This window comes from Prinia subflava, chromosome 17 (genome assembly GCF_021018805.1).
Source record: "Prinia subflava isolate CZ2003 ecotype Zambia chromosome 17, Cam_Psub_1.2, whole genome shotgun sequence".
NCBI classification, from domain to species: domain Eukaryota; kingdom Metazoa; phylum Chordata; class Aves; order Passeriformes; family Cisticolidae; genus Prinia; species Prinia subflava.
Genome location: NC_086263.1, coordinates 9,448,144 through 9,475,069, shown reverse-complemented (window position 1 = coordinate 9,475,069; position 26,926 = coordinate 9,448,144). Strand labels below are relative to the sequence as shown.

Genomic DNA, 26,926 nt, shown 5'->3' with positions numbered 1-26,926 from the left:
TCCCTGACCGGACTGCGGGCTTGTGCCAGCAGTGCCAGCGCTGACATCCGCGCTCAGAACAGCTCCCCCTGAATACACCACAGCCGGATCAAGGGCCGGGCCCCGCTCCGGGACTGGGTCAGTAGCACAGCCCCGGTCCTCCCCCCGGCCCGCTCCCGCCCCGAGTGGAGGCGCCGCCCGCGAGGCGGCCCCGGCGCGCCCGGCCGGATGTGAGCGCGGCGCCGCTTCCTGCGCCCGCAGTCCGCCCTCTCCTCCCCGCCTTGGGTGGTGCCGCTGCCTCGTCCCCGCTCCAGGCTCAGGGCGGAGGCGGCTGCCGCTCCCTGCTCTGCTCAGCAGCAGCCCCGATGCAGGCCATCAAGTGTGTGGTGGTGGGCGACGGGTAAGTCCGAGGGAGCCCCGGCGGGGCCCGGCCCTGAGCCGCTGGGCCGGCCCGGGGGTTGTCGGGCCGCGGGGCGGGAGCGGCCCCGGGGCGGGAGCGGCCCCGGGCCCCGGCGCGGGGTGTGGGCGATCGCGGTGCGGGGCGCGGGCGCGGCCCGGCCGTCCTGAGGGAGTGGGGCTGGCCGGGGTCGGGGCCGGGCCGTGGCGGGCGCCGGGGGTGGGTGGGTGGCGTCCGCGGCTTCCTGCTGCTGCTGCCGGGCGGGGAGGGAAGCGCGGGCACGGCGGGGCCGGGAGCGGGGCGTGCAGGGGTCGCAGGCCGTGCGCGTCCGCGGGCCCCGGCGTGCGCCGGGCCGGGGCCGTGGTGGGGACCGAGGGCTCGCCCTGTGCGGGCAGAAGCGGCCGCTGTGAATGAACAGGCTGTGCTGGGCTGTCCGGGCAGGCCGGGCCGCGGCTCTGGACTGCCACTGCTTGCTGGTGTTCTTTCGTCACCGAACTAGTCCAACTGTATTAAAATATTTGCTCTGTTTTTAATTATATGAGAAACTTAATCTGGTTTGAAGTACTTTCTGTGAAAGTAACAAACTTATTACCTTTTAAGATCTTGATTTTTGACACCTGACTTTTGCAGTAAAACTGAGTGAAATGGGCTGAACTCTGTGCAGATCGTAAATGCGTTTGGACAGAAATCGTTTCTTTGCCTGCAGACATCTGGGCTTATAAGGCTCCTGTCTGAAGGAGACTGATAGGCCCTTGAAATACAAATAGTTAATAATATACTTGTCTGTAAAGAGCTGTTACACCTACAGGATCTTAATATGGTGCTACTTGCATGTGAAACAAGTTGGGGATGCTTTTTAGAATTAACTCGTAAGTTTAGCAGCTGGATTTCAGTGTGAGGAGTGCTGGAATTGAGAAAAGAGTACATGTGCTGGGTATTTTTGAATATTCTCCGCGATACTGTTCCCCTCAGCTCAGAGGGATTCTCTCTCTTGCTGGATGTCAGAGCTCAGGGGAACATCACAGGGCAGCTGGAAAACAAGACTTGTCTTATGCAGTTTGAGTTGGTTTTTTTTCCCTTTAGGAGAAACAAAAATCCCAGTGTAGACTAAGCATAATTGGTATCACAGCAAACTTCTGTAGATGACAGAGGAGTGAAGTGTAGCTAAATGGACTCACTACAGTGGTTTGTAATTTCATGGTGCCTTAATTTTCAAGTTATTGGGGGGGGGGGGGGGTGTTGTTGGTTTGTTTTTAACGATGTAGAATCCCTAAAAAGACAGCTAAGTATGGCTGAAAGATAAACTTTACAGTGTGCCAAATTTGTTTTGACTTGCTATGTAAGATTTGGAGCCATATGAACATGAAAGTGGTATTTCAATAAATCATTGTCACAGTAGTGTAATTCTTTGATGCCAGATAGGATAACTGTGGACTGCTCTTATATTGAATTTAAACCTGACAAAGGTGCTTTCTTACTATATATACACATATATATATATTTAATTCATCCAACCTCTGTATTTACAATGTTGTGAATAAATGTGATGCATCATGTTTGGGTGGGGAAAAGGTTCAGTCTACTTCCTCCTCTAGAAGTGAGAATTCAGCACAAACCAGCAGTATAATGTTCAATAATTAATTCAACAGAACAATTCTTTGGGTCATTTGCCTTGTAAACCATCCCTGTTCCTAGCATTTTGGTTTTTCTTTGTCTTGGAAATGTAGGTGGTGTAGTTCTAACTGACTTTTGTACATATGTGCGAACAAAATAGAACAGTTTAATTTATTTTCCTTCCTCTTTAGTTAGAAACAAATCTTTCTTAAGGTTGTTTTTGCTCATTTTTGGTAGCTCTGTATCATTCTCTGTTCACTGTTTTAAAAATACATTTAACTATTTGTGTTTCTTTGTGCTGTTGCTTCAAGAGCTCCAGCGTTGCAGGTATTCTAGGAAAAGTCTTGTTTGGCTTAGATAAGGCCAAAATGTTAGTGTTCCTGTAAAACAATGCAGGTTAAAGATTTGCTTATGCAATATAAAACTTGGGTATTGTTTTATGTACCCTTCACAAAGATCTGCTAGGGACAAAAATAAACAAAGCTTTAGAAGTACCTGTGGTTACTTTTTAATTTGTTAATGAGTAGGCTGTTTCTCATATGTAACTCACATTTTGTTCTTAGAGTTTTGACTAGTGTATGTTTGGACAACTAACTCGACTAGAGGAATGTGGCATGTGTGCCCATTTGGGCTATCGTATTTTCCCTTGGTATCTTTATTTTGCTTTGGGGATTGTTTGGGGTAAAATAAATGACAGCTGTTGCTTTGAGCTGTCATGATAGAGAGCAGGAGGAATGTGCAGGACAGATGAAGAGCAGCCGCTGAGTGACTGCAGAAATTGCTGTTGATTGACACTTGAGAAAAAGCATTGGTAGAAGTTATTTTTAGCAGCTTTTGTTTTCACTCCAAAAAGGCAGCTGTTGAGTGGTACAAAATCTCCAGTGATGTTGTGTAATGTTAGGAGAAGTTCTGTGTTTTGGAGAAACTACTAATTACTGGATACCACAGAAGTTATCGCACTTTGTGCTCTTTTGTAGGCATTTTTTAATTGTGGAAATACTTTAAGAGCAGACGTTTTTTAATTGTGGAAGTACTCTAAGAGCAGTAATTTAGGAGTCCTTGTTTGGAATTCTGCTTGATCTGAGGCCTTGTCTGCTAAAGCTGTGCTTTTTTGTGTGTGTCTGTGCTTTGATGGCTGGGGAGCAGGGGAGAGCCTGTGCAGGGTAATTGGCTTTTTCCTGAGTGCAGTGTTAGTGTGAGACACTGAACACCTCAGGTCCCTCCAGTGCCATCTGGAGAAAGTGCAGTGACTGAAATTTGGTAACTTGTGTCACTGAAAAAGTTCTTTAAAAAGTAATTGTTTTGTAAGTACTGAAGAGCATATTTGGGAGAGGGTGTGGCACGGTGAGTAATGCAGCTTATCTGAGAGCCGTCTGTAGCTAAACCTCCTATAGCAGCAGTACTGAACTCTTGATCTGAGGGTGGTACTAGGGAAATCTCAGCTACTCTTTAATGTCTGAGCAAAGACCTGGGCTGTTGTGCATCGTGTCTGCCAGAGAGGCAGGTCGTGTGCATCAGAGAAAGAAAGAAATGGCACAAGCAAAGCCTTTTATTAAGGTTGCCACCTGTTTGCAGGTAAAACGTGGCTCCAAGGAGCTCTACTACAGTGGGGAAATTTCATAAAACTTGTTAGCATAAATAAAGAGAAGATATGTTTTGTTTTTAGGAATAAATACATATGTGGTTATATAAATACATTGATTCCTGGGTGCTACTCAGAGTCAAAAAGGGACTCAGTGCTGCCTTTTGTTAAGGTAGTTTTGTTAAGCATTTAAAGCTGGATTTCTGTAGGCCATGTTTTTAATGACAGTCAAATGTTGCTAGTTTCATTTATGTAATAGTGGGTGGACAGAGCTGTGATTAAGTAGTTGCTAGAAATCTTATGACTAATCTTGGTGTTATTTTAGATTCTTAGTCTCAGCCTTTATGTACAAGGATTTAAACTTTGCCAAACAGTTGGAATTCTCTTTAGGGAGGTTGCTTTATTACAGAAATTAGTAGTCTAAAAAAGTTGATCAAGCACTTAGAGGATGTACTTTATAAAGGTAGGCATTAGTGTTTATTTTTAAGACTGGTGACCATAATGATCTGATTCGTGTGGCAGTGAGCCAAAAGGCAAGGAAAGCAGGAAACCTAGATGGAGAAAGTCAGAAATGGGGTTTTTGAACGTGTGTTTTCTTGTTTAAATGACTCTGGCTGATTGGTGCTGCAGAAACACACTACAGGCACTTCTGAACTTGGAATGAAATCTCTCACCACCTTCCTGTGCTGTTTTGGTCAGCCAGAGCAGACTCGGGAGTTTCAGTGCAAGGTGGGCAAAGGAGCCTGGATGCACAGAACAGTTCTCGATCTGCTGCTGAAAATACTGAGTTCAACATTAATGTGTTGGAAGCTCAAATTACCTGTAATGACCTCACTGGAAGCTGAAGCGTCAGCCCAGACAGGTTCCAGAAGCGTGAGAATGTCGTCTGCGCCTCCAGAGATTTCCCAGAGCATTTGGCTGTTCTTCACTCGGGATCCCGAAGGTTTTCCCGCCTGTCCTTTGTGAGCTGGCCCAGCACAGCCGGCTGTGAGGTGTTGTGAGAGCGACTCAGCAGCACATCCAAACTGAGCTAACTCATCAGCAGGCAACTAAAATAGCAAGTTGTCCTTATGGGGGAGGAATAACTTTCCTTAACTCCTTGTTCTGGCTTGTTGGAGGGTTAGTTCAGGAGCTAAGATGGGATCTCTTCTTTTCACAGCTGTTCAGCAGGTATCTGCGTGGTGAACTGCTCTTTGGTTGTTTCCCACACAAGTTTTTTTAAGGGTAAATCCATCTACTTTTGAGCACGAGTATATCTCAGACCTTTTGCAACAAGGGAATGCTCAGAGATTGTACTTAACGAGAGCAGAATTAAATGCCTTTCATGATGCTATTATAGCTTGGTAAAGAGAGTGTGTGCTGAAAGGAAAAAACCTCAGATTGTGTGAGGAGCTGTTGTCATAGAAGCAGGTGTGAAAAGCAGGGTGGAAAACTGCATGTTATGATCAGAGGTGCAGCAGATAGGGTGTTATGCCAGGTATTGGCTCAGAAATGTAAAGCAAATTACAATTGAAAATGTGTGTGTGGGACAAAATCCCAGATCATTTTGAACGCTGAAGCGTCTCTTCCATAGCTCAGGCATTTCAGATGTCAGAAGCTATAAAATACCTTCTTGGGCTAATGCAGTGAGGAACTGCTTAAAATTGAATGGAGAGACTTTATTTAGAGATTGAGCTGTGATTTATGGATATGACAAAGCTGAAATTCACTTGTGAAAGATTTAGTTCAGGAGGCCTATGAGTCAAACCTGGTACTAATGGCATGATCATACGTGTAGGTGCAGCAGGGTTTCAAAGTAACTGCTGACTGGCTTTGAGCAAATCGCTGCAGTGATAAAACATCTGCAAGACAAGGCAGTTTTCCCCGCCCAGGAGCAGGAAGGGATCGGGTGGGCTGTGAGGCTGCCTGGCAGCATCGCCTTGGGGAAATGAGCTTACCCCCGGAATCTCTCACACCGTCAAAGGATTGTGCACTGCAACGGAACCAGCCTGCAGTGTCACAAACACTCTTTGCAGGCACTATTTTAGAAAAGAAATAAGGCCCAATTTCAAATTTTCCAACACTTAATTGAAACTGTAACAAAAATTAAATGCCGTCGTTAATCAAATGTTTGACTCCAGATAAGATGTGGGGAGGGGAGTGGAGAGGGAACGAGCTGGCTGCCAGAGTTTGGAAGGAATCCTGGAACAGAGCCTTGTCCTGCCCCCATCTGAGGCTCTTGTGAATTAGATCAGTAGGAAGAGGTTTGGTGTTGCAAGTTTTCCAATACTGGAATGTAGTTTATCTATAAATCAGTTAATGAAATGTTTGAGTAGTGGGTGAATACATGTGGGGAGTCGCTTTGCAATAGCAGTAAATAATGTGAGAGTTATCAATTGTATTCATTCCTTAAATACTCAAAAGTAATGAAGTGTTGAGAAATTATACTTCTCAAGCTTTCTGTAACTGCAATTGTGTGGAAGTATACCATTTTCTGGAAAAGATAACAGTTTTGGAATTGGGTAGGGGTATCTGGAAGTACTTCTCAGGTTTTTTTAATTTCAGAGAGTTGGAAGAAGGTGATCTTTCTGAGTATTCAGTCAGGTGACTAGGAGATGTTAGTAGTCTAATTAATACATGTGGGTTTGTTGGGGTTTTTTTGTGACTAAAAGTTAACAAAATTTGGTAATTTATCACTTCACAAAATGGATGTTTATACTAGTGTGTTTTCATTGCAAGTAATTTTAAAGCTGCAGTCTGTCAGCTGTTTTCCTGCACAGTAGTGACTGGAGATGTTCAGTTGTCCGTAGGTGTCTGGACGTAATTAGGTTTTTTTTCCCAAAAGGAATATTATTTCTTGTTATTCAAGATGAATGTATTTGACATGTGAACTTTCTCTTTTTGCAGTGCTGTAGGTAAAACATGCCTACTCATCAGTTACACAACCAATGCATTTCCTGGAGAGTATATACCCACGGTGTAAGTACTTAAAAATCCAAAGAGCTCATTTCTGTCAGCTTCTCGGTGCCTGCTGCCATTCCAGATTCTTTACCCGAATTGTTTGAATTGGCTGCAAGCACCCCTCGGGTGTGTGTAAGGAACCCTTTGAGGTTTTACTGTAGCACAGTGACACCAGTGCCTGCTGATGGTCCCTCAGTTTTGGCTCTCTCTGTGCCCTCTGGGCCTGGCTCATTAGAGATTAACATTTACTAACATTTTACCAGATGTTGTTCTCTTCCAAAATAGTGTATTTCTGTCCCTAATGTCATTCATAATAAGCTGTCCCAAGGCTGAACAGCTTGTAAAACACTATATCATAGTCAGAAATAGTTGTCTTGCATGGCTGGTGATTTTCTGTTTATTTGTTCCTGCCACTTTTTGTGCTACTGCCAATCCTGCGCTAAGCCAGCCACGGCTCTTCAGCTCCTCAGGCGAGACTGTGGAGACTCATTTATTCTGGTGCTTCCCTTTTTCTTTCACAGAGGGATTTGTCAGTATCAGTATTAGTGCAGTTCTCTTTTCCAGGGCCTGTTGGGGGTGTTTAATACACGTGCAACTTCTTTCCATTTTCAGATGTCTCTGTATTTTCATCTGGCTGTGCTGCTCTCTGAAGTATTGATGAGTTTTTCAGACAACAAAATACATTTTAATAGGTTTACAGATGACCTTTGTCACCCGTCCAAGGCCTCGTTGCCTTAGTTACTGCTGTTTCTTTTTTTTTGGTCTTAAATTCGAGTTTTTTTCATTGCAGTGTCCTGTGTTCCCAGTGACCTTGATTTAGCCTTAACGAGTTGTTAAAACCTTTGCACCCTCAGCAGTGATGGGATAAAAACAATGCCTCCACTGGCCCCTGGTTATGAGCTTTGATATTTCATTGGAGGGGGGTTTGATTAGTAGGATTAATTAGCTTTTTTCTTACCTACTGTTGTCATTAAGGATTCCTTGGTTGTTACTCCTGTATCTTCTGTTTTAAATCTCACACCATGAGACAGATTAACTTGCTGAATGTCCCACTGAGTCTGGAAAGTGCTTGCTAAGTACCTCACTGCTTTCCTGTACTCGCTGGGATTAACACTTCCTTTGGAAGAGCCAGGACAGAGACTTCTGCTCAGACTCGACCAAGTCTGTTGTGTATAATTTTTTATTCCATTACCCACTATCATGCTTGTTATTTAAAGAACAATTTTACTGTCTCTGGGGACCCAACAGATGCAATGAAAATGTTCCTCAGTTTTCCCAGTTTCTCCCTCTGTAAGGCAAAAATCCGTGGGTGCCTTATTTTACTGCAAGCTAATGCAGCTCTCTCTTTATTTTTAGTTTTGACAACTACTCTGCCAATGTAATGGTTGATGGAAAACCGGTGAACCTGGGTTTGTGGGACACAGCTGGTCAAGAGGACTACGACAGGCTACGCCCGCTCTCCTACCCGCAAACAGTAAGAGCTGCAGGGTGAAACCAGGAGCACTCTGCACAGCTTTGTCTAACATTTTTCTTTTTGAACATAAGGCCAACACTGTCACACCTGGAGTTGTATTTATTAAAAGTAACAGTGACCCTCATTCATTTCATGTGCTGTAGCTGTAATTTATAATCTGTGGGGTATGTGCAGCTGTAAAAAAGTTAAAATTTGCATGCCCTGTGTATTTGTGTGCACTGGTGCTTGCTGGGTTTTGTGTAGTTGCAGCCTCAGAATTGTCTAGAATGCTTGATTTAAAATAAAAAAAAACACCCCGAAACGAACTCAAATAATCGCGGTGAATAGTCCCATCAGCCAGTCCATTGATTTTAAGGTTAGCATGCCTGCCAAAAGCAGGGTTTGTTTTTGGTTATGGGCCACGTTTGGCTGTAACCTGACACTGTCACTGCTAAGCACTTGATATTGTTTAGTCTGTGCGAAGATGTTCTACATGTGAAAGAGGCAGCAGTGAATGAAGAGATTACTGGTATTGACAGAGGCTGCGGTGTCCCGGCTTTCCAATGCACTTAAGCCCGTGGTTGTTTTATTGCTCGCTGTAGTTTGTGCTGTGACATCGGTACAAATGTGCTGCTGTCTTCCCTGTCTGCAACTGGTGAAGTCCTGCCTGCATCCTGCATCTTTCCATGTTCAAGGAAAACACTGGGCTGATCTGCTCTCTTCTTTCCAGTGTGACTTCAGCTACAGTTAATCTCTGTAGAGGTGGTTTGTAGTCTGTTCAGAGCAGTGGCTTTTACCTGATGGAACTGTGCTATAAGTAAAGAAGGGGTCATTTGCAGGGTTGTTTTGGCACTGATTACTCTTGCTGTTGACTGTCAAATATATGTTAAATGCTAATAATGTAAAATGCAAAATTGTTTCACTCTACAGCATAACTGCTCTCTTGAATTATGTGAATCTCATTTAAGGAACTCTGGTGCTATTTTCAGTAATCTCTCCTTAATTCACAATTTTTCTTAATTCACTGCTCACTAACTTACAGTCATTAGGCTTCCCCATCAGTTATGATACACAAGATGTGTATGAATTTGTGAATTTGTCAGTTGTGGCCAACTAGAGTTGAAATGCCAGAAATACCTGTCTATTTTAGAAGGAGAGACAATTGAAACCTGGTTTTCTCTAATACTTAGATATTTGTAAGATACTCAAAACTTGAGTTTTGCTTAAGATCATAAAAATAATTTCAAAAAAGTAGAAGAAGCTATGATGAAAGATCTTTAGTAGGGACAGACTGCATGTACATGTCTTCAGCCTGCTGCAGTAACTGTGGCTTTCTGGTAGACTGCAAAAGAATTTCGTGCCTGAGCATCTTAGGGAAGAAGTTGTCTGTGGAAGGATGTATAACAGTTCAGTACAGGCTTGGAGGACTTTCAGTTATTTAGACTGGGGTTTTTTGCAGCAGTAAATGAAACAGTGGTAAGTCTTACAGTTCTTGTGAAGAAGTTTTCAGATTTCAGACTTGTGCAGTATCAAAGATTCATCACCCCACAAACTAACAAAAAGCACAGAGGAAGAGAACAGTGATGCTGATGAAACCTGATCTTTTTTAAGATCTGTGTTCAGCCTCCCTTTTCCTTCACTGTGCTATTGAAAGCTCAACCCTTGCATGTTCTTGTGGCCCTCCTTTCTCAATTTGTGCCCCTGAAGGATGCTTTGGGCAAGGTGAAAGCAGCAGGTGTTGGTTACTTGGGCAGTGTGGGCAGGGATCAGCAGTTAACAGCTGGTAACCTCACAGTGAGGGCTGGCCATTAATTTGTATCTTTTTCTCCTTATTCATATTTTTATTTTATTCCTTAAAAAATACAGGAATTTAATATCTTCTCCTTAATGCATTTGAAATCTACTACTATTTCCAAATATTTGGGGAAGGAAAAAGTTGGGACAGAAAAGGTGGCCATGTCTGTTTTCTCAGGAGACCAAATGAAAGAGAAGTTGTTAGTTGGGTGCTTTTCAGGAGAGGTTTGATGTTGCAGGTTTCCCCTGAGTGCAGAACTGGTTTCTGGGGAAGGCTGCTGTCTGCTCTGGGTGCAGTTGGTTGTGCTGAATTACAGGGCAGCGTCTCTCTTAAGAAGAAAATCCTCCTTGAGAATATCTGTGAGCAGAAACTGCTGACTGAAAACATTTTCCCTTAAACCCATTTGAGGAGTAACTTTATCTCCTACTGTTATTAGGTTGGAGGAACCAATGGTAAGAATATATCTTCCAGTCTGACAGATCAACCTATTGCCGTATGTAAAACTTTAAATAAACTTCAGTTCCAAGTTCTATCATCTTGTCTTGCCTATGATAGTGATAAATTGGCCCCTATTTTTTGAACAAATACTTTCCTTGGAACTATCAAATTGCTAGATCTGAGAACTCTGTTATCAAAATTTATATGAGTTGCTAAGATTAAATATTTTCTTGAAAAACAAATAGCTTTTCCTACTAGTGTGCAAGACACCTGAGATCTTCCAGTAATTCTTTGTGGTTACACCAAATCTTTTGATCTCTGCAGCTAGTGGAGGAGAGAATCTCCTCAAGTGCAGCCCTCGAGTCCCCACAAACCTGCAGAATTGGAAAACAGAAGTAGTGGCCATAGTATCACATTATTTGATGTTGTTTCTTTCTTCTTCTGGGATGCTGCTACGGAAACTTGTTGGGGTGATGCATGAACAACTGGGTTGCAAGTGCTTAGCAGTGAGATGTCAGCTGCTGACCTAACAAAATGCCTTGAAATGCAGCACAATCAACTAACACTCTGCAATGCCTGATTCTGTAGCACGTTTGGAATAAGTACGGATGCAGAGGTAGGTTGGGGAAAGTTGGGTTTGTGTGGGAGATACCTTCCAAGTTTGGGGTCATACAGCAAGTTCACATCAACACAGAGAGGAAATGTGTTATTCTGAATGCTTGCAGACCTGCAGCATGTCATCTGTGAAAACTGAATTGGATCCTGTGGTTACTATAAACGTGTGCTCTGAAATGTTTTTACCTGCTCAGAATCTTTTGCCTTCAGTTGAAAAGCAAGATGTGCAAGATCCCTAAAAATTCCCATTTTTTTCTGCTTTTCCATTATTTAGAAAGGAAAGGGAGGAGCTTTGAGATTTTTTAATGCCCTTTTCAATCCTAATTTGGTTATAGAGAAGTTCTAAAAACTTATCTAACTGGCATCCAGTAGAAGTGAAGTTCTATAAGAAGTTCAACAAGCTGCTTCTTATTTGGGTATAGAAGCAATAATCGTAGAAATTCTTGGGTGAATTTTTTTTTTAATTTCTTACCGTTGAAATTGGCCTTTGCAATTTAAGACTACTTTGGAGTTGTATATTAATAGTTAACACTTTGCAACATCCTGTGCTGATGAGGTCTGTGAAGAAGAAATGACATTTAGAGAAAAAACCCCTTTAAAGGCAGTGGTGTTAGTGTCCTAGTTGCTGGCTACTGCAATAGCTGATTATAAATTTGACTGCAATCTATTTGTTATTTGTTTCCCCCTTTCTCTCTGGCTGCTTGTAGCTGCCTGGGAATGGATTTCCCACTGGAAAAGCTGCCTGTGATTGTCATGTGCAACTGTACTGCTGACCTTGCCCTTTGCAAGTGTGGTAGAGCTGGTAGTGATGGAGGTACTGGTGATATTGGCCTGTTCATGGCACTCTGCAGTGATTTCTCTGTCAGCCTGACCTCTGTCAACTTCTTTTGTAGGATGTCTTCTTAATCTGCTTTTCCCTCGTGAGCCCAGCTTCCTTTGAAAATGTCCGTGCTAAGGTAAGGACGAGCTGGTACCATTTCATTTCTGAATGTTCATCACACTGTTTACTTCACAGCACAGCTTGGAAAATATTAGGTGCTTTTTTTTAATTGTTTTTCCCACAGGGCCCATGAAATGCAGTTTGAAAAAGCAGAAATCCATTTGCCTAACTTGTGAGTCATGGAAGCTCAGGGCACATGACACACTTCAGTACGAATTGTTCCTTGATGCATTGATAACAGTAATTTAAGTGTTCAGCCAGCAAGGTGCTGAAATCACAAACAGGAGCTTTCCTTTTAGTGAAAGGAAAAGTTTGGGAAAAAAAGAGTTTTAAAACAAATGCATGTAAATATTTGGTTGCTAGCACTTGTTCCTTGCATCAGCCATCCTTCTGCACATGCCCTGTGACTGTGGGAGTGTTCCATGTCCTCAGACACTCAGCTGCACAAGGAGGTGCCTGCACGGGCAAGGGAGGTCAGGGCTCTTCTGGTGTGTGAGGAAAAGACAGCCTTGAACGGGCTGCATTTTTAAAGTGTATGGAAACAGCTGTTGGCTTCCTGAACAGCGATGTGCCCTTTTCTGCCCCTGCCCTGGTGGGATCTGGGTGCTCCCTCTGCTCCGACCGGGCGCTTTCAGGTGTGGTGCTGCAGGCCCCCGGGAGCTCTGCCCCACCCAGGAGACACCGTTTGTCATTTGTCCTTTTCAGTGGTATCCCGAGGTGCGGCACCACTGTCCCAACACCCCCATCATCCTCGTGGGCACCAAGCTCGATCTGCGGGATGACAAGGACACGATTGAAAAGCTGAAGGAGAAGAAGCTGACTCCCATCACCTACCCCCAGGGCCTTGCCATGGCAAAAGAGATCGGTATGGCAGCGGCGGGGTGGCTGTTGGATCTGGGCTGTGTTTGTGGGAGACCTTGTACCTTAATTAAACGGAATGCCTGGCTTTTGTTGTGGAGCCGGCTGGGAGCAGTGCAGAGCTGCTCTGTAACCCTGTCCCTGCCTCCCCCAGGCGCAGTGAAATATCTCGAATGCTCAGCACTTACGCAGCGAGGCCTCAAGACAGTGTTTGATGAAGCCATCCGAGCAGTGCTGTGCCCCCCTCCTGTAAAGAAGAGGAAGAGAAAATGTCTGCTGCTGTAAACGTCACCCTCCCCCACCCCATCAACCCTGTGCTTTGCTCAAACAATGGAGCATTCACATGCCAATTTTTTCTGTTATGAGTTAGTTCTCTTCCATCAACTCTTGAACCAATTGACAATTTAATGGTTTCGTTTCTAAAAGTATGATCCTTACCTTGCATCCTTCTAAGAGCAAACTCCTGAAAAGACACACCTGTGTAAAGCCTTATTTTTAAAATCCTCTTCTTGCTCAATTAAATGTTGCCAAACTATCTGCTGAACTAAGTCGCATTGTTGTGCTACAAACACTAAGCACTAAACTGTTTTTTAAAGATTCTTCTTGAAAATGACTCTAATTTCTGGTAGGAAATGCAAAATCTCTTTATAGTTTTTCACAGTAAGTAACAGTACCAGGGAATTAGCAGAACACTGCGCTCTGATGTTTTATCCTGAACTGTTTTCCCGGCTCAGCCGTTGCCTCGGGTGCATCCAGCACCAAGCTCTGGCAATGACTGACACCCCTGAGTCACAGTGTAAATGCTTTACCATGGGTAAGGGCTTGGTTGCAATCTAGTTCTTGCTGCTGTGATTGAAAGAAATAACTATTCTTACTGAAGTGTATCTAGTCCTTTTGACAGCGTTGTATTGTGATGAATAAATGGAATATTGGGTTGGATCAGGAGATAGTGCCAGACAGTATTTTGACACTGTACAGCTGACTTACACTACACTGCCAGAGTAGCTCAGCAACCATTTTCCCAGAGGTGCAGTAGTGGAGAGAGTTGGTGTTCATGGGTAAATTCCTTTGAATTTCAAGTAGGGCATTCATGTAGGTACAATTCTGAATCAGTCATTCCCACTTTTATGTAGTAAATGCTTTTCTTGTAGAATTTCTTCTTACTGAGCAATATAACTTGTATTTTAAAACCTTCAGATTGATAGAAGTTTTCTTTTTTTTTTCTTTTTTTTTAGACTAGAATGTTCAAGCATATCTTCATTTTCCTGTTATTTCTGACCCAGTAAGTTATGCTTTCTGAGGAGCTTTTAGTCTGATAACTAGGTGTAAAAATCATGTGAAGCAGCTTTACACATTTTAGTAATTTTTATATTTTAAACCTCTGTAACTGACAAACCTTTCAGGCATCTCTCTTTGCGAGGTCCCCCACTGTAACATGACTAATGCAGCCAAGTGTTCTCTGTCACTCCATGTGCAGCATCGATTGCGTAACGGTAACTCGGGTCTGTGAGGTTCTGTAATTAGTGCTAATGTTCTGTACCTTCCAAACTGGCAGGAATATGATGTTGAACTACACCCTTTCAACCACTAAAGCAAAATTTAAAAATAAAAGTTGCGAAATTGTGAAGTTTTTACATTGATCTTTTGCTAATGCAATTGGCAGTATGTTTTGCATGTATGACTTAATAAATCCTTGAATCACAAGTGTGCTGATGTTTGAGTTTCTGAGGCAGCGTCTCATTCTTGTGCCACTCTGAGCACACTCCTGGTCCATGCCAGCAGCCCCGGGACAGTGAGCAAAGCCCAGGCTGGCAGTGGTGCTGAGAACCCAAACTGAACACAGCCCTGGCAGCAGCTCTGCAGAGGCCTTGCCCTCTCACTGCAGTCGTTACAGCTCCTGCTGCTGCTTGTGCAATGGCTCAGAGCTGCTGGCAGCGGGGGCAGCTTCTCTGTTCCGCTCCACTCCCTGCAAACAGAAATGCCTTCTCTCTGAACCGGTCACAGTTTGTGCTTAAGTGCCCCAGATTCCAGCTTTTATTCAAAGCCCTGCTCTCGGTGTTGCTCCCCTCCTCCAGAGCGGCTGCACCAAGGCTGACGCCCTGGCACCCCACAGGCCCCAAAGGCAGCACAGTCCCTGCTGGTGCTGCCTGCCCTCCCTGCTCTGCCAGCCAGCACTGGTACCTGTCACTGCACAGGAGCCAAGGCTTTATTCTGCATTTAATTTTGTCTCCATATCGAGTATCACAGCAGGAACATCCACACAGTTAATTCTCAACCACATCATAGTTTACTTACATCAATTTCTTTTAAATAAATGCTGCTGAGCCTTAGGAAAAAAATTAAAATAGTTACACACTAGAAACAAGGAATCCACGTTTTGAAACTCATTACAACTGCTTACAAGTTCTTGGCAGAATCAGAGTCGTGCTCAGTAGCTGGAGCTAGAGCTGGTGACCAACATGATGCCAGGGCCTGAATGATAATTTTTTTTCCTTCTCATTAAGTCGTTTTAGTTTAAAATCAATAAAAGCAGTGATGTAGATCAACACATATAAAAGACAGGTAGATTAAAGAATATTGCACATGTATGTCCAAGCAGCATTTAACCACAAGCCCTCCCCTGCAACCCCGGGATCCCAGCACAATCTGTAAGAAAAAATAGTGCAATCACTGAGCCTGAGGCAGCCCCGGCCGAGCCGGGCTCGCCCTGCAGCCCTGAGCCCCTTCCCTGCAGCCCTCGCTCTGCCTCGGCCCCGGCTGCAGGGGAGGGCCGTGGAAGCACAAGCGGAGCTGCAGGAGGCGGTGAGGGAGGTGTGGCCTCACGCTTCTCACATTCACTTTGGTCAGGCCTTGGGCGGCTGCGCCAGCGCTCGCAGGCTCGGCTGGAGCTCCTCACCCCGCCGGGCTGCGGGAAAGCCCAGCCTGAGCACAGAGACACCGTCTGTGCTCTCACAGCACAACAGGCCCCAGGTCGCCGCAGAGGGCACGCAGACCCTTGATCACTTAACGCAATGTGAGAAAAGTACTGAAATCCACTTAGCATGAAAGTGGAATGTGTCCTGAATACCTGAAACCTGCAAAAAACCCCTCAGGCCGTCCTGGAGCTGTGCTTACACTGCACCGGGGTTGTATTCCCGTGTTTGACAAGACAGACACGATCCGTGTTCCTGAGACAAACTGTTCAGAGCTTTGAGCACAACATCTGGCATGTGGTCTGTGATCATCTTCGGACTTATCAGAATGCTGCTGAAGACGGTTTCATTTGACCATCTTGCTGTGTATTTAATGTCTGAAGAACACAACCTAGGGAAAAAACACACCACAAATACAATGGCTGTGTCAGAACTGGAACAGGCAACCTGGAGCCCCTGGACACAGCTCAGGGAGGAACTGGAACCCTCTCACAGCAGCAGGGGCTCCTAGAGAGCTGCAGGTCTCCCTTCAGCAAACAGCTGGAACTGCTGCCACAGTGTCCCCGAGGGCAGAACTGCACCAAATGACACTGTGCTTTAACAGGGAAAGAAGCCATCAATGACTCAAATAATCCTGCTCCCAAAAACACAGAACACAGCCTGAGCAAGGAGAGGGAGGGCATTAAACACTGCACATCCACGTGCTTAATGTCAAATCTAGGGAGTAAGTCACTGTGTTACCAATAGGAACCAGGCAATACATTTAATGCTGCACATAGGATGCACCATTCTGTAAAATTAAATCCCAAACACATGATGGGGGCTCCTGTGTGCTTGGCCCACTTAAAAAAACCTCCCATTATTAACTGCTGTGCTGAGGAGTAAAAGACAGAAAAGAAATCAACTCAATAAAGTAGAAGAGCAGCCATTGGGAAAACCTGCCCAGGTCAGAGGTGTTGAAGTATCTAACTTGTAAAACCAGTATTAAAATTGTTAGAAATTAAAGATATGAAGCTTAAACAAAATACTGATCTACTGAACAGGCCGTTTCAGGTTGCTTTGTCTCAAAAACCCCAACATCAACAAAAAAACCACACAAAAAAACCCTGAACACAACACTGCCCCAACACAGCCACAATCCTCACTCTTCCAGCAGTTTCAGCTTTCTGGTGGCTTTGTCTCAGCCTCCTGCATGCACTGAAAAAGCAAGTGACAGGAAAAACCACAGGCTGTGTGGGCACACCCTGGGTACTGGGGCAGCTGCAGCTCTCCAGCCTGGCTGGGTCAGCATCACAGGCAGAACTGCACCTCTCTCTAATCACCAACATCCATGGGACTGCTCAGGGTATTTTGTTACCACTCCACCACTACCAGGACACACCACAGATCTGCAGCCTTGGGCAGAAACTGCAGCCTGGCAGTCTCAGTGTTTAAAGTCCTCTTCAGCAGCTGCAATAAATGGGCAGGATAAGGCACAAAGAGAGCAGTGTCCAGGGCTTGAAGTGAAACAGAGAGAAGCTGGGAGGCACAGAATAGAAACTGAAAACTGGGTAAAGTGCAATAACCAAAGCTGGGTACTGGACATGCAGGTGTGCCACAGAGCTGAAACATGTACTTTGAAAGGGACAAGGAGCTGTAAGCAGACTTCAGGTAGACAGGAGAGTGGAATCCATCATTCCCCTTACCTCCTAGAGCTGCACTCTTCGACAATGTGGATAATCCTTCCAGGCAGGTACAGGTGAGGATACTGAGGGGGCGAGTTCAAGTGCGACTCATCGTCGAGGGCGTTGTACGAGGGCGAGCGATGAACCATCAAACTCTCCTCGGCCAGGAGGGGCTGGGTCAGGGCATCCTGGCTCCTTCCGTCCAGCTCTGTGGGGAAGTCATCAGGATCTCCTCCAAACACCTCGTACCAACAGCCCCGCAGCAAAATCTGGTACTGGAATCACAGAAATGAACAGCCCAGTTGAAGTTTGGCATCTCTTAAGTAACTTACTCTAGTGGTGTGCACACACTTCCTCTGAAAATGTAACTAAAACATTGAAAATTACCCTATGCACATACTCAAAGCTGTAACTCTCAGCTTTAAGATCAAAAATACACCAGCAGTCACTGCACTAGGGTTTAACCCAAGTAACAATTCCACAATTTTAACCAGGAACTGCATTTGGTTACCTTGGGTCTGTTGCAGTTTGCCACAATCCTCACTATTCTTCTCTTTAAATCCTCCATGTTGGGCATACTTAGCCTGTTTAAACACACAGAACAAAGTAAAGCAAAGCCTCCCATTGTCTGCTATCAAACACATCTCCAAATATCAATTTGAAAGTATTTTCATCTCACCTTGCAACAAGGTCTTTTCCAACAATGACTGAAACAATGAAGTGCTTAGAGTAATCTGCAAGTGATTTGCTTAAAAAAAAAAAAAAAGAAAAAGAAAAAGGCAGTTTAGATGCACTAAGGAGGGAAGCATACTTTAGTTTTAGGATGGTAATTCCATAAGCATACTTTAGTTTTAGGATGGTAATTCGGTAAAATTACAAGCACATGGCAGCACCATTTGCAGTCAGTGCTTCAGTGGGTGTTCAGATCTTGCTGAAAGTAATTTCAGTACTGACCCTAAGGGTGTTTGGATGTCCAACAGGCCAAGGCAGACAAGTCAGGTGAGTATTTTTTCTGGAACATTTACTTTAAACTTTAATTACACTTCCTGACAGAGCTCCCCAGATGTGTTTCATGCTGTAACTCAAGTGTAACTCCAGATGGAGCAAATTAATTTGAGTGGGGAGTGGAGAACACACAGACTCTGCCCACAGCCAGCCCACAGCTACCAGCTAACACAGCTGGCAGCTGCCCTGGCTTTTACAGCTCAAACACAGAACCAAGCAACAGGAGTCTCTCACCTCAAGAGCCCTCCTGGGGGAGAGAAGGCGTAACACCTCAGCGTGGGGAAGGAGTTCCTGAGCATGATGGCCAAGATAGACGCTGTCCCACCACCCAAACTGTGACCAACTATCACAAGTTTGTATTCCTGCAGACAGAAAGACAAACTTAGATAAACACAGAAAAAGCTGTGGGTGATTTTTCTGACAAATCAAGTTATTTGGAAGGTAACTTACTGGGGCAATTGTGAAAGCCTGGTTTAAAATTCCATCATTTATTAGTTTTCGATAGATGTAATTTGCAGCTTGAGTTATTCCCTACAAGAAAACAGTTCAGGTTAGAAGGGTGTATCCAATCTCAGGTGTGACACACATACAGTTTAAACACAACACCATCACAGAACAACTTCTTTTTGCAGAGCTGGTCTCCTCTTTGACATCCCCCTGACAGAGGTCTGGTTATAACCAAGAGTATGCATTGTATGTATGGGTCAAAAAGGTTTGGGGATATTTCATAAGGACATTAAGTCTGACAAGAGGATTAGAAATTCTACCTTGCAGTGCCCGAGGCAGTATTTGATGCATCAAACACTGAAACAATTTGTGCAATCCATCTGACAAGGATGAATATTCTGTTTAAGGATCCCAGGTGTTTATAGCTTGCTACTGCAGAGCTGATCTACAAAAGCCACAGGCTGCACACACCTTATGCACAAAGCCGTTCTCCAGAACCTCCTCCAGGGTCAGGTCTTCACAGTCTGCTGACAGGTCCGTGAGGATGTCCTGTGAACAAAGCCTTGGTCAGAGCTCCCTGCAGGGCTCACCCCTGCCACAGGGACATCCCCAGCTGCTGCAGGGTGTGTGAGCAGCCCAGCCCAGCCCAGCCCAGCCCAGCCCAGCCCAGCCCAGCCCAGCCCAGCCCAGCCCAGCAAACACACAGCAACCACAGCCCCACCCCGGCAACTGTTTCCAGCTGCAGACACCCCACTGTGGGTGCACCTCCACTCACAGGGACTTGGAATTACCCCTGCCTGTCCTCCACTCCCTCTTCACAGGGAATATTACCCCTCCAAGGGGGCTTACAACTTAAACCTGGAAGACTCATAGCTGTGAGTGAGTTATTTTACCATGTGCCAGTGTAATGCAATTTCCTCCAGGTACCGGGAGTTCACTCATTTCTATAAAGCAAATTACTGATATCACATGGATGATACCTCAAAAGACAAGGTTCCTCTCACTGCGACCACAATAGCTTCTTTTTTGTGATCCAAAGCAACAAAAAATGGAATCTCATAGATCTGGAGGAGAAAAATGTAATCAGTAAAGACACCAAGGTTTTTTAAGGGCAAGCACTTGTTCTCACCTTCTGGAAGCTCTTATTGAGCTCCACACTGTACTGTGGAAAGAAGCTGAATTGGTCTCTTATTTGGTTAGTCTAAGTGCCTTTTTTTCAATACTGAGACAGATTTATATTGATGGTTTTGTGGCTGTTCTGTTAGATTAGAAAAGAAATCCAAACTGATTGTCTTCATTTGGCTTTGCATCTTACACTTGATAAATGCTGAAAGCAAACTAGACCCTTCACCCATTGCTCTCCCTAAATTAATCACTACAGCTTGCTGAATGCCTGTCCAGATTGTTTACCTTGTTATGAAAACTGATATGAATGAAGTCTCTGTACTGCAGTCCTGTTATTTTTAGGATGGATCCAAAGTGGAAGTTATGACGATCACTGCCCGTTATATCAGAATCTGTTGGTCTAGTTCTGCAACTAACAAACACAGAAGAGAAAAACTTTCATGTTCCAATTTTTTAGGTTTCCTTTCAAGGAATCAAACTCAGTTCAATTTGCAGATGGCCTACTGCCAGGAATCAAAAGTGCTTTCTTTTTGCAATAGCACCAGTAAACATTCTGATGCAAGATGTTACCTCTGCCTTGTTACAGAACCATTGGCAGAGCAAACAGTGCAGTAAGAAAGAATTCTTAAGGTTACAAGCCACTGAGAGAAAACACAAACAAGGAAAAAGGAAATTCAAACAAAAATCTGCACAGCAATCTTATCTTTTATCCCCAATATTATGTGATAATTTTTTTCTCCAAGTGATTTATATTTCAGTGGATTATACAGATATTTCTTATTAGCAATTACAAAAATCACTTCCAGTCACAAATATCAGCAGGTCACATACAGTAATCCTACCTAGCAATATGCAAGATGACATACTGACCATAAACATTTTTGAGTGAAGGGGTCAAAAGAACAAAAAAGGAGGCTGGAGGGACAGGGAACCTCTACTAATTCCTTAGGACAGAGAAAACTATTGATAGAATTTTATTTCTATATATAAATCTGTGCCCAGAAGGCACCTCTAAAAATCCTCATTTTAAAATATGTTTCATTTAATTCAAATTCTTCCTTTGTCACCTTGCTAAAATGATTCTTTTTTATCTCAATCACAAACTTTTCCCATGAAAAAAAAGCTCATCTGTTTGAGGGTGGAAAGACACTGGAATTTTGTTTCTCCGAATTTCTGAAAGATAACTCTAGCAGTCATCCCAAAAGTGATATAATTTAATGCAACAAAAATACAGCTATTGGAACTATTTTATTTCTGCTCAGACTAGTTAAATACAAGGCAGCTACGTGGTTTTGAGTTCTTGTGTCAAACCTACCAGTCACCATTGAGCTTACAGAGTGCAGTATATGGGTTGGTGTACACGTAGTAGGGCCAGCCATAGGCAGCTGCAGCAAACAGCATGTAGTGAGCAGCATTCTCCAGCTCAACGTCCAAATCCTCACTCTGGAAGCACACAGGGAAAGAAAAGGAAGCAGGAAAAGGGAGGAAGTTGTGTTAGGCAGCCTCAGAATAAAACTGAACACAGGCTAGTGAAAATCAAGGCATGATGAAATACACACAACCCAAAAGGAAAACCTCAAAGTCTAAGAGGAACTAAAACCAGCCACTTGTATTTCAGGAAAAAGTCTGTCTTCATTTACTTAGCTACACAGCTCAAGGATCTTGAGAAGCTCTCACTGAATCAGTTTCTTCCAATGCTGATACACTGATAAGCTCAGTGCTGAAAACAACATTCCCTCCCAATGTTACCTAAGGATGTCCAGGGAAGGCTAAAGAGTCTCTCTGGTACAGACTTTCAAAGCACAACCCCATCACACCAGCTGGATTCCAAAGGAAGCTGACAGAGATGCACTGATTGAAGTAAAACTACACACATCTACGAAACACAGGCTAAAGGGAGGGGAAAAAATTTACAAAGGCACTTTGTCACTGAGGACAAGCAAAAATCAGTTAGCAAACTAACCCACCACCTGCAAGCACTTACAAGATGCTATTTTTGCTTCTTACCTTGTCTGGGTATTTGCAGCAGATAAAAAGCTCACAATACATACTAGAAGATTACCTTCTCAGTTCTATGCAAACTGTACCAAATTTTCACTCTCCTTTTGTTCCCTTTCTCTCTCAACTGTTCAACAATTATCAAATGTCCTAAATGGTTCCTTTTTTGCACATAATTCCCCATTCAAAGTTTTACTCATGCAAAAGCAGAAGAACGTTTTTGACTACAAACTTACTGTCTTCACTGCATTTATTAACAATGTACATTGTTATGAATTTTTATTGCAGTGGTTAATTTTATTAAAAGAATAAACAAAACAACAAAAAACCCCTCTGCAGAAAGAAGTGCATTTCAATTTGATCTGGCACCATTTCCTAGAATAATTACACCAAAGGCTGCAGCAACTCTCTCTTACCATGAGAGACGATGGAGAATGACACAGGACCTCCTCAGGCTCTTTGGGGCAATTTTCCCTTTTGTCTTGCTCTTGATGGAGCAGAATCAAACCAGCAGCGATGTCACTTGGCACCAGGTCAGTATCCTGTGCGAAGACACGGAAGACTCTGTAAAACCCTCCCACACCTGCAGGCGGCAGAACTCGAACAGAGGGAGGCTCTGCCCTTACTGAGAAGTAGTTGCGGAAGAGCTCGGCGATGCTGGTGAAGGCCACCCGGTGGTCGTCGTCCTGCACGATGCAGCAGCACAGCAGCCTGATCCTCTTCTCCCACACCCTGGTGGCAGAGCTCTTCACGTTGTACAGCAGCTGCCCCGACTGGCTGCTCTCCAGGTTGCGGCTCACGCCGTCCGGCAGGTAGAACGTCTTCTTCCCCCCGAGGGGGTCAAAGACAATGACAACTCCGAGGATGGTGAAGACGATGATAATCCAGCTGTCAGACGGGAGGGAGAGGGATAACAGACTGAAACCACACACCTCTGACAAGTGTGCAAGAAATCCCAGCTACGGATCTCGGCAGGCTGAAACCAAAGCTGGGTGTGGGATTCTGTAGGGAAAGCTTTGCTGCTGTCCTGAGGCTGCAGCTCTCTGCACCGTGCTTGCAATACTCTGGCCACCAGAACAAGGCTGTTGGCTCAGCTCACCAAACCTGCAACCACAGCCCACAGCTTTGGAAGCAGCAGCACAGAGGAGTGGCATTTCCCTTTTTCACTACTAGCTAAGTGATCAGGTCACTACACTCCACAGATTTATCCAGTTTTCTACACTCTCATTGCCCCTCTTACCTTTCTGACCTTCACCCCCTTTCCCTCACTGCAGGAAGGATACCAATTCATCTCTCTCCCAAGGCAGGCTTTTTGAGGGAAGGATACCAACTCATATTCCTTTTCCTACACACTGTCAGGATCAGATTTGTGGGGAGGCACCTTTACCTGGCAATGACTGTCCCAATGACGCCATTTATCACAGTCCTCTCACACTGCACGCTGTTGTCTGACACCCACACAGCTCCTACAACAGCCCACACGAATTCAGGGAAATAGAGAAGCAGGCGAGTATAAAGTATTTTGGGAAGTGATTTCCTTGGGCCTGGATTAGAAATTGTTCCTGAAATTAGAGAGAGAATTTAAAACAAGAACTGGTCACGAATGTACCTCAAGTATATAAAATTTTCTATCAGGAAATATGAACTTTCTTGGCTTTACAGAAAGTAAGAAACATAAGTGAAACTATCAAGTTCTTTCATACTAATGGAAAGCTATCATTGAAGCTAAATGGATTTATAGCTCTGTTTCCTAGAATCTCCTCTACTAAAACCCAAAATAACTCCAGCCAGAGACAGTTCTGCACTGAACTTGAGGCAGCAGTGTTGTGCCCACATAAGCCAAAGCTGCATCCAGGAGCACTGGCTCACCTACAGTTCCTCATGACTCTTGGGGCCTGCTTTTATTATTCTGTTTAGCTTTTAGCTCATTAATATTTAATTTTCAGATGCTTGTTTGCTGGGCTACAATGAAGTTTTTTTCTAATGGAGTTACTAAATAAGAATAGGAGAACAAAAGTAGGACCATTACCAGGACAAATACTTCTCAGGCTATTTTCTGTATTGTTAATTTACTAATAATTTCTTCGTTTTAGCACTCTAAGGCAATAAAAAAGGGAGTAACTTTTGGCCAGCTCATCTCCTTAAACCAGGCTGCTGATCCCAGCGTAATGAGGTAGTGGGGTGTGTGTGCTCAGGTGAAGACAAGAAATTTGTAAAGGCCACAGAACAAAACCTTTGGGAACTGTTTTCCAATTACAAAGCTGTGGTTCACACCCAGTGATAAAGGCATTTCAAACGCAGAGGTTGCTCTTCCCCATTCCCAGGTTGCAGCCTGTCCTGCAGCCCCGTGGCTGCTTACACAGACACAATCAGATGGAGCTGTGCTTTCTCTGAACAACTTTTCCTTTCTCAGCACCACCCCCGGGTGTGAGGGCTCCAGGCAGGCTCCCCGCTGGCACCAATGGCCAGGACAGCACAAGGGCTGGGGCAGGACAAGCACACCCAAACCCACGCACTCAGCCACAGCCCGACACACCCCACCCTCTGCTTTCCTGGAAATACAACTCACAATTCCTCAAGATCTCAGTTACAATGGCCTCCTAGCTGCACTTTCATACCAAACAAGGTGCTTTTATCACTGCTATTTACAGTTACATCTCTCACCTCTGCCCCTGTGGTCAGAGCCTGGTGCTAACACCAAGGGCATGGGTTTGACCCCTGTATGGCCCATTCACTAAAGAGCTGCACTCGATGATGCTTTTGGGTCCCTTCCAACCCAGAATATCCCATGAAACTTTGATATAAATATCACAGTCTGGCTGATCTTACTTCCCCCTCCTCTGGAAACTCTAGGAAAACCAGCGGTCAGACTCAGGGCCAGGATTATCATCCACACCTCTGCTCTGTCATAGTTTCTCTTCATGCAATTTTAAAATTGCTTAAATGGAAGAAAGTATAAACACTTATTTACAGAAGCATAAACACCTATTTTCAGTGTGTCATGAGAACCAATATATGAGAAGCTGTGGAATCTCATCTGTTACTCCAGAGACCACACACATATTTAAAATTAATCTTCTTAACATTACTGCGATGATCACGTTCTTCACCAGAGTAAAGCTTTCCTAGCAATTTTAACCCAAAATGAACCATTTCTACAAATAATGAGAAGTTGCACTGGGGTCCTTACTTCTGTTCAGCCATTCATTTGAAGCTGTGGGCCCTGCTCTGTTTAATAGTGCTCACTGTCAGTTTTATTATGACATTTACACAATTAACTTTTCTCTGTGTGTTTTTCCCCAAGCAGTCCACTGCAGCTAAGGGACTTTCACCAGACATGACCAAACCTGCCCGTGGCAAAGCAGAACTAACAGGATACTTCAGATGATTCTGGATACACTTCCCTAAATTCCTGTCAGAGAGGTGGGGCAGTGTTACAGGAGATCACACAGAGAGTTCTCAGGATGCTCTGATGGCAATGAACCATTAGCTGCACTAAGCAGTTGTGTTTATTTATTATGTTAGATTCCAGACCAACAAAAGTAATACTGTTAAAGCAAATATGCTGATTGAGTTTTTCAAGTCTGACTACCATGAAAACAATTTTTGGTAGCTTTTAATGTCAGCTCTGGATTAAGAACACACATTTATTACAATCCTACTAGATAAACACAAAACACAAAACACAAAACATTATTGACTCTTTACCTTGCATACTGATGTATACAAGAGCAGATAATGTACATATTATGGAAGCCAGAAGAATGATGAGGCCGAGCAGGTAGCTGTGCAGCAATCCTCCACCGGGACAGTTAAACTGCCCCTTGTGAACCGTGTAAAGGACAAGAATCCCAATCCACCTGCCAGGAAGGGAGATAACAACAATTACGGCAGGAAGGGACAAGTGCCTGCTGCGAAGCGATCACCTGATCGATAGTGGTCGTCCTAATGAAAGCACTGCACAAAGATTAACAGCAAAGGACCTGTTACATAAGGAAAGCGTCAGGACCAAACCACTCCACGAACACTCAGCAGGAATTACAGTTCAGCTGAGTGCGCACCGTGCCACACGCTCCCTGCCCGGTGCCACTCACTGCCTTCCTCAGAGCCCGGGGCACCGCGGCTAGCGGGCACAAAGCAGTCACCGTATTAATTACGAAACCACACGAGCGCTGCTCGGAGATTAAGCCCAGCGGGTGAGGGCGGCCCGGAGCGCAGCGGCAGCGCGGGCACCGCACCGTGCGGGCTGTGCCAGGGACCGACGGCGCCCGGGCCGCGGGCACGGCTCATCCTGCCGGGAAGCGGCCGGGCCGGCGGGCAGCGGCCCCGGGGCGCGCCTTACCACACCAGCCTGACGAACAGCTCGAAGGCGCCCGGGAGCACGAAGTCATCGCTGCCGATGGCCCAGCGCCGGCCGAACAACACGAGCCCCGGCATGCTGCGGGTCCCGCCGCCGCCGCTCCCTCAGGGCCGCCCGAGTCCCGCGCACCTCCCTCCCCCTCAGGCCTCACCGCCCGCCGGGGCGGGCACGACGTCACGCTGCCGTGACGTCACGCGAGCGCGCCCCGCCCCGCGGGCTCGCCCCGCCCCGCCCCGGCCGCGCCGCGCACGCGCCTGGCGGGAGCCCCGCCCCGTCCCGGGCCGCGCGCGCGGGGCGGCGGGAAGGGCGGTGGCACCCAAGGCGCGTGCGCGGTGCTGCCCCAGAGGGCGGGGCGGAGTGGTGACGTCACTGCAGCGTGACGTCACGCCACAGCGGAACAAGGTGGGTCCAACAGGGCCGGTGGATGACGTCACAGAGCGAGGAGCGGGTCTGGGCGGGCTCCGCTCCCCAGCACAGGAGCGGCTGAGACAGGGACGGCAGCACCGCAGCTGCACATGGACACGGCCCAGAACAGCACTCACCATGCAGAGAATGATGCCAAATTAAAGATAAAACAAAACACGTGCAAGCACCGAACCCTCCTCAGGCTGAGGACATGAGCTCTTACTAAACAAGCAGAACTCAGCCCTCATTGCTTCCATCAGTGACAATGCCCCTCAGAGCCTTAAAAACTTTTTATTTCAATACAGAGATGACATTAAGCAACTCATCCTCACCACAGCTTTTCATCCAGTCCCAGGCAAACAGAAAACTTTCATGTTCCAGAAGGAAAAAAAGAAAAAA

General features: G+C 45.2%; 2 protein-coding genes across 3 annotated transcripts; one reads left to right on the top strand and one right to left on the bottom strand.

The window, feature by feature from the left end:
* Nucleotides 1-214: 214 nt before the first annotated feature.
* RAC1 (Rac family small GTPase 1) lies at nt 215-14,315 on the top strand. 2 transcript variants are annotated; one of them, XM_063414456.1, is made up of 7 exons: nt 215-379; nt 6,459-6,530; nt 7,869-7,986; nt 10,197-10,253; nt 11,707-11,769; nt 12,459-12,618; nt 12,766-14,315. In XM_063414456.1, exons 1-7 carry the CDS (start codon nt 345-347, stop codon nt 12,894-12,896), a joined length of 636 nt encoding a protein of 211 aa, XP_063270526.1. In that variant the 5' UTR covers nt 215-344; the 3' UTR covers nt 12,897-14,315. The 2 variants fall into 2 exon arrangements, with proteins under 2 accessions (XP_063270526.1, XP_063270525.1); XM_063414455.1 differs by lacking the exon at nt 10,197-10,253 and having other exon boundaries at nt 221-379.
* On the bottom strand, nt 13,820-26,302 carry DAGLB (diacylglycerol lipase beta). Its single transcript, XM_063414453.1, has 15 exons — nt 26,105-26,302; nt 25,471-25,622; nt 23,150-23,324; nt 22,389-22,650; nt 22,179-22,304; nt 21,080-21,207; nt 20,050-20,176; nt 19,620-19,703; nt 19,111-19,188; nt 18,643-18,723; nt 18,427-18,554; nt 17,867-17,935; nt 17,699-17,771; nt 17,209-17,462; nt 13,820-15,914 (listed from the first exon to the last, which is right to left on the bottom strand). The coding sequence occupies exons 1-15, from the start codon at nt 26,197-26,199 to the stop codon at nt 15,722-15,724; spliced, it is 2,025 nt and encodes a 674-aa protein (XP_063270523.1). The 5' UTR covers nt 26,200-26,302; the 3' UTR covers nt 13,820-15,721.
* Nucleotides 26,303-26,926: the final 624 nt, after the last annotated feature.

Coding starts and splice junctions, on each gene's coding strand:
- DAGLB (XM_063414453.1), bottom strand. CDS start 26,199: ATGCCGGGGCTCGTGTTGTTCGGCCGGCGCTGGGCCATCGGCAGCGAT. Junction 22,305..22,388: donor TCTTCCGCAACTACTTCTCA/GTAAGGGCAGAG, acceptor GTCTTCGCACAG/GATACTGACCTGGTGCCAAG. Junction 15,915..17,208: donor GAAGAGTGCAGCTCTAGGAG/GTAAGGGGAATG, acceptor TTTTTTCCCTAG/GTTGTGTTCTTCAGACATTA.
- RAC1 (XM_063414456.1), top strand. CDS start 345: ATGCAGGCCATCAAGTGTGTGGTGGTGGGCGACGG. Junction 6,531..7,868: donor GGAGAGTATATACCCACGGT/GTAAGTACTTAA, acceptor CTTTATTTTTAG/TTTTGACAACTACTCTGCCA. Junction 11,770..12,458: donor TTGAAAATGTCCGTGCTAAG/GTAAGGACGAGC, acceptor TGTCCTTTTCAG/TGGTATCCCGAGGTGCGGCA.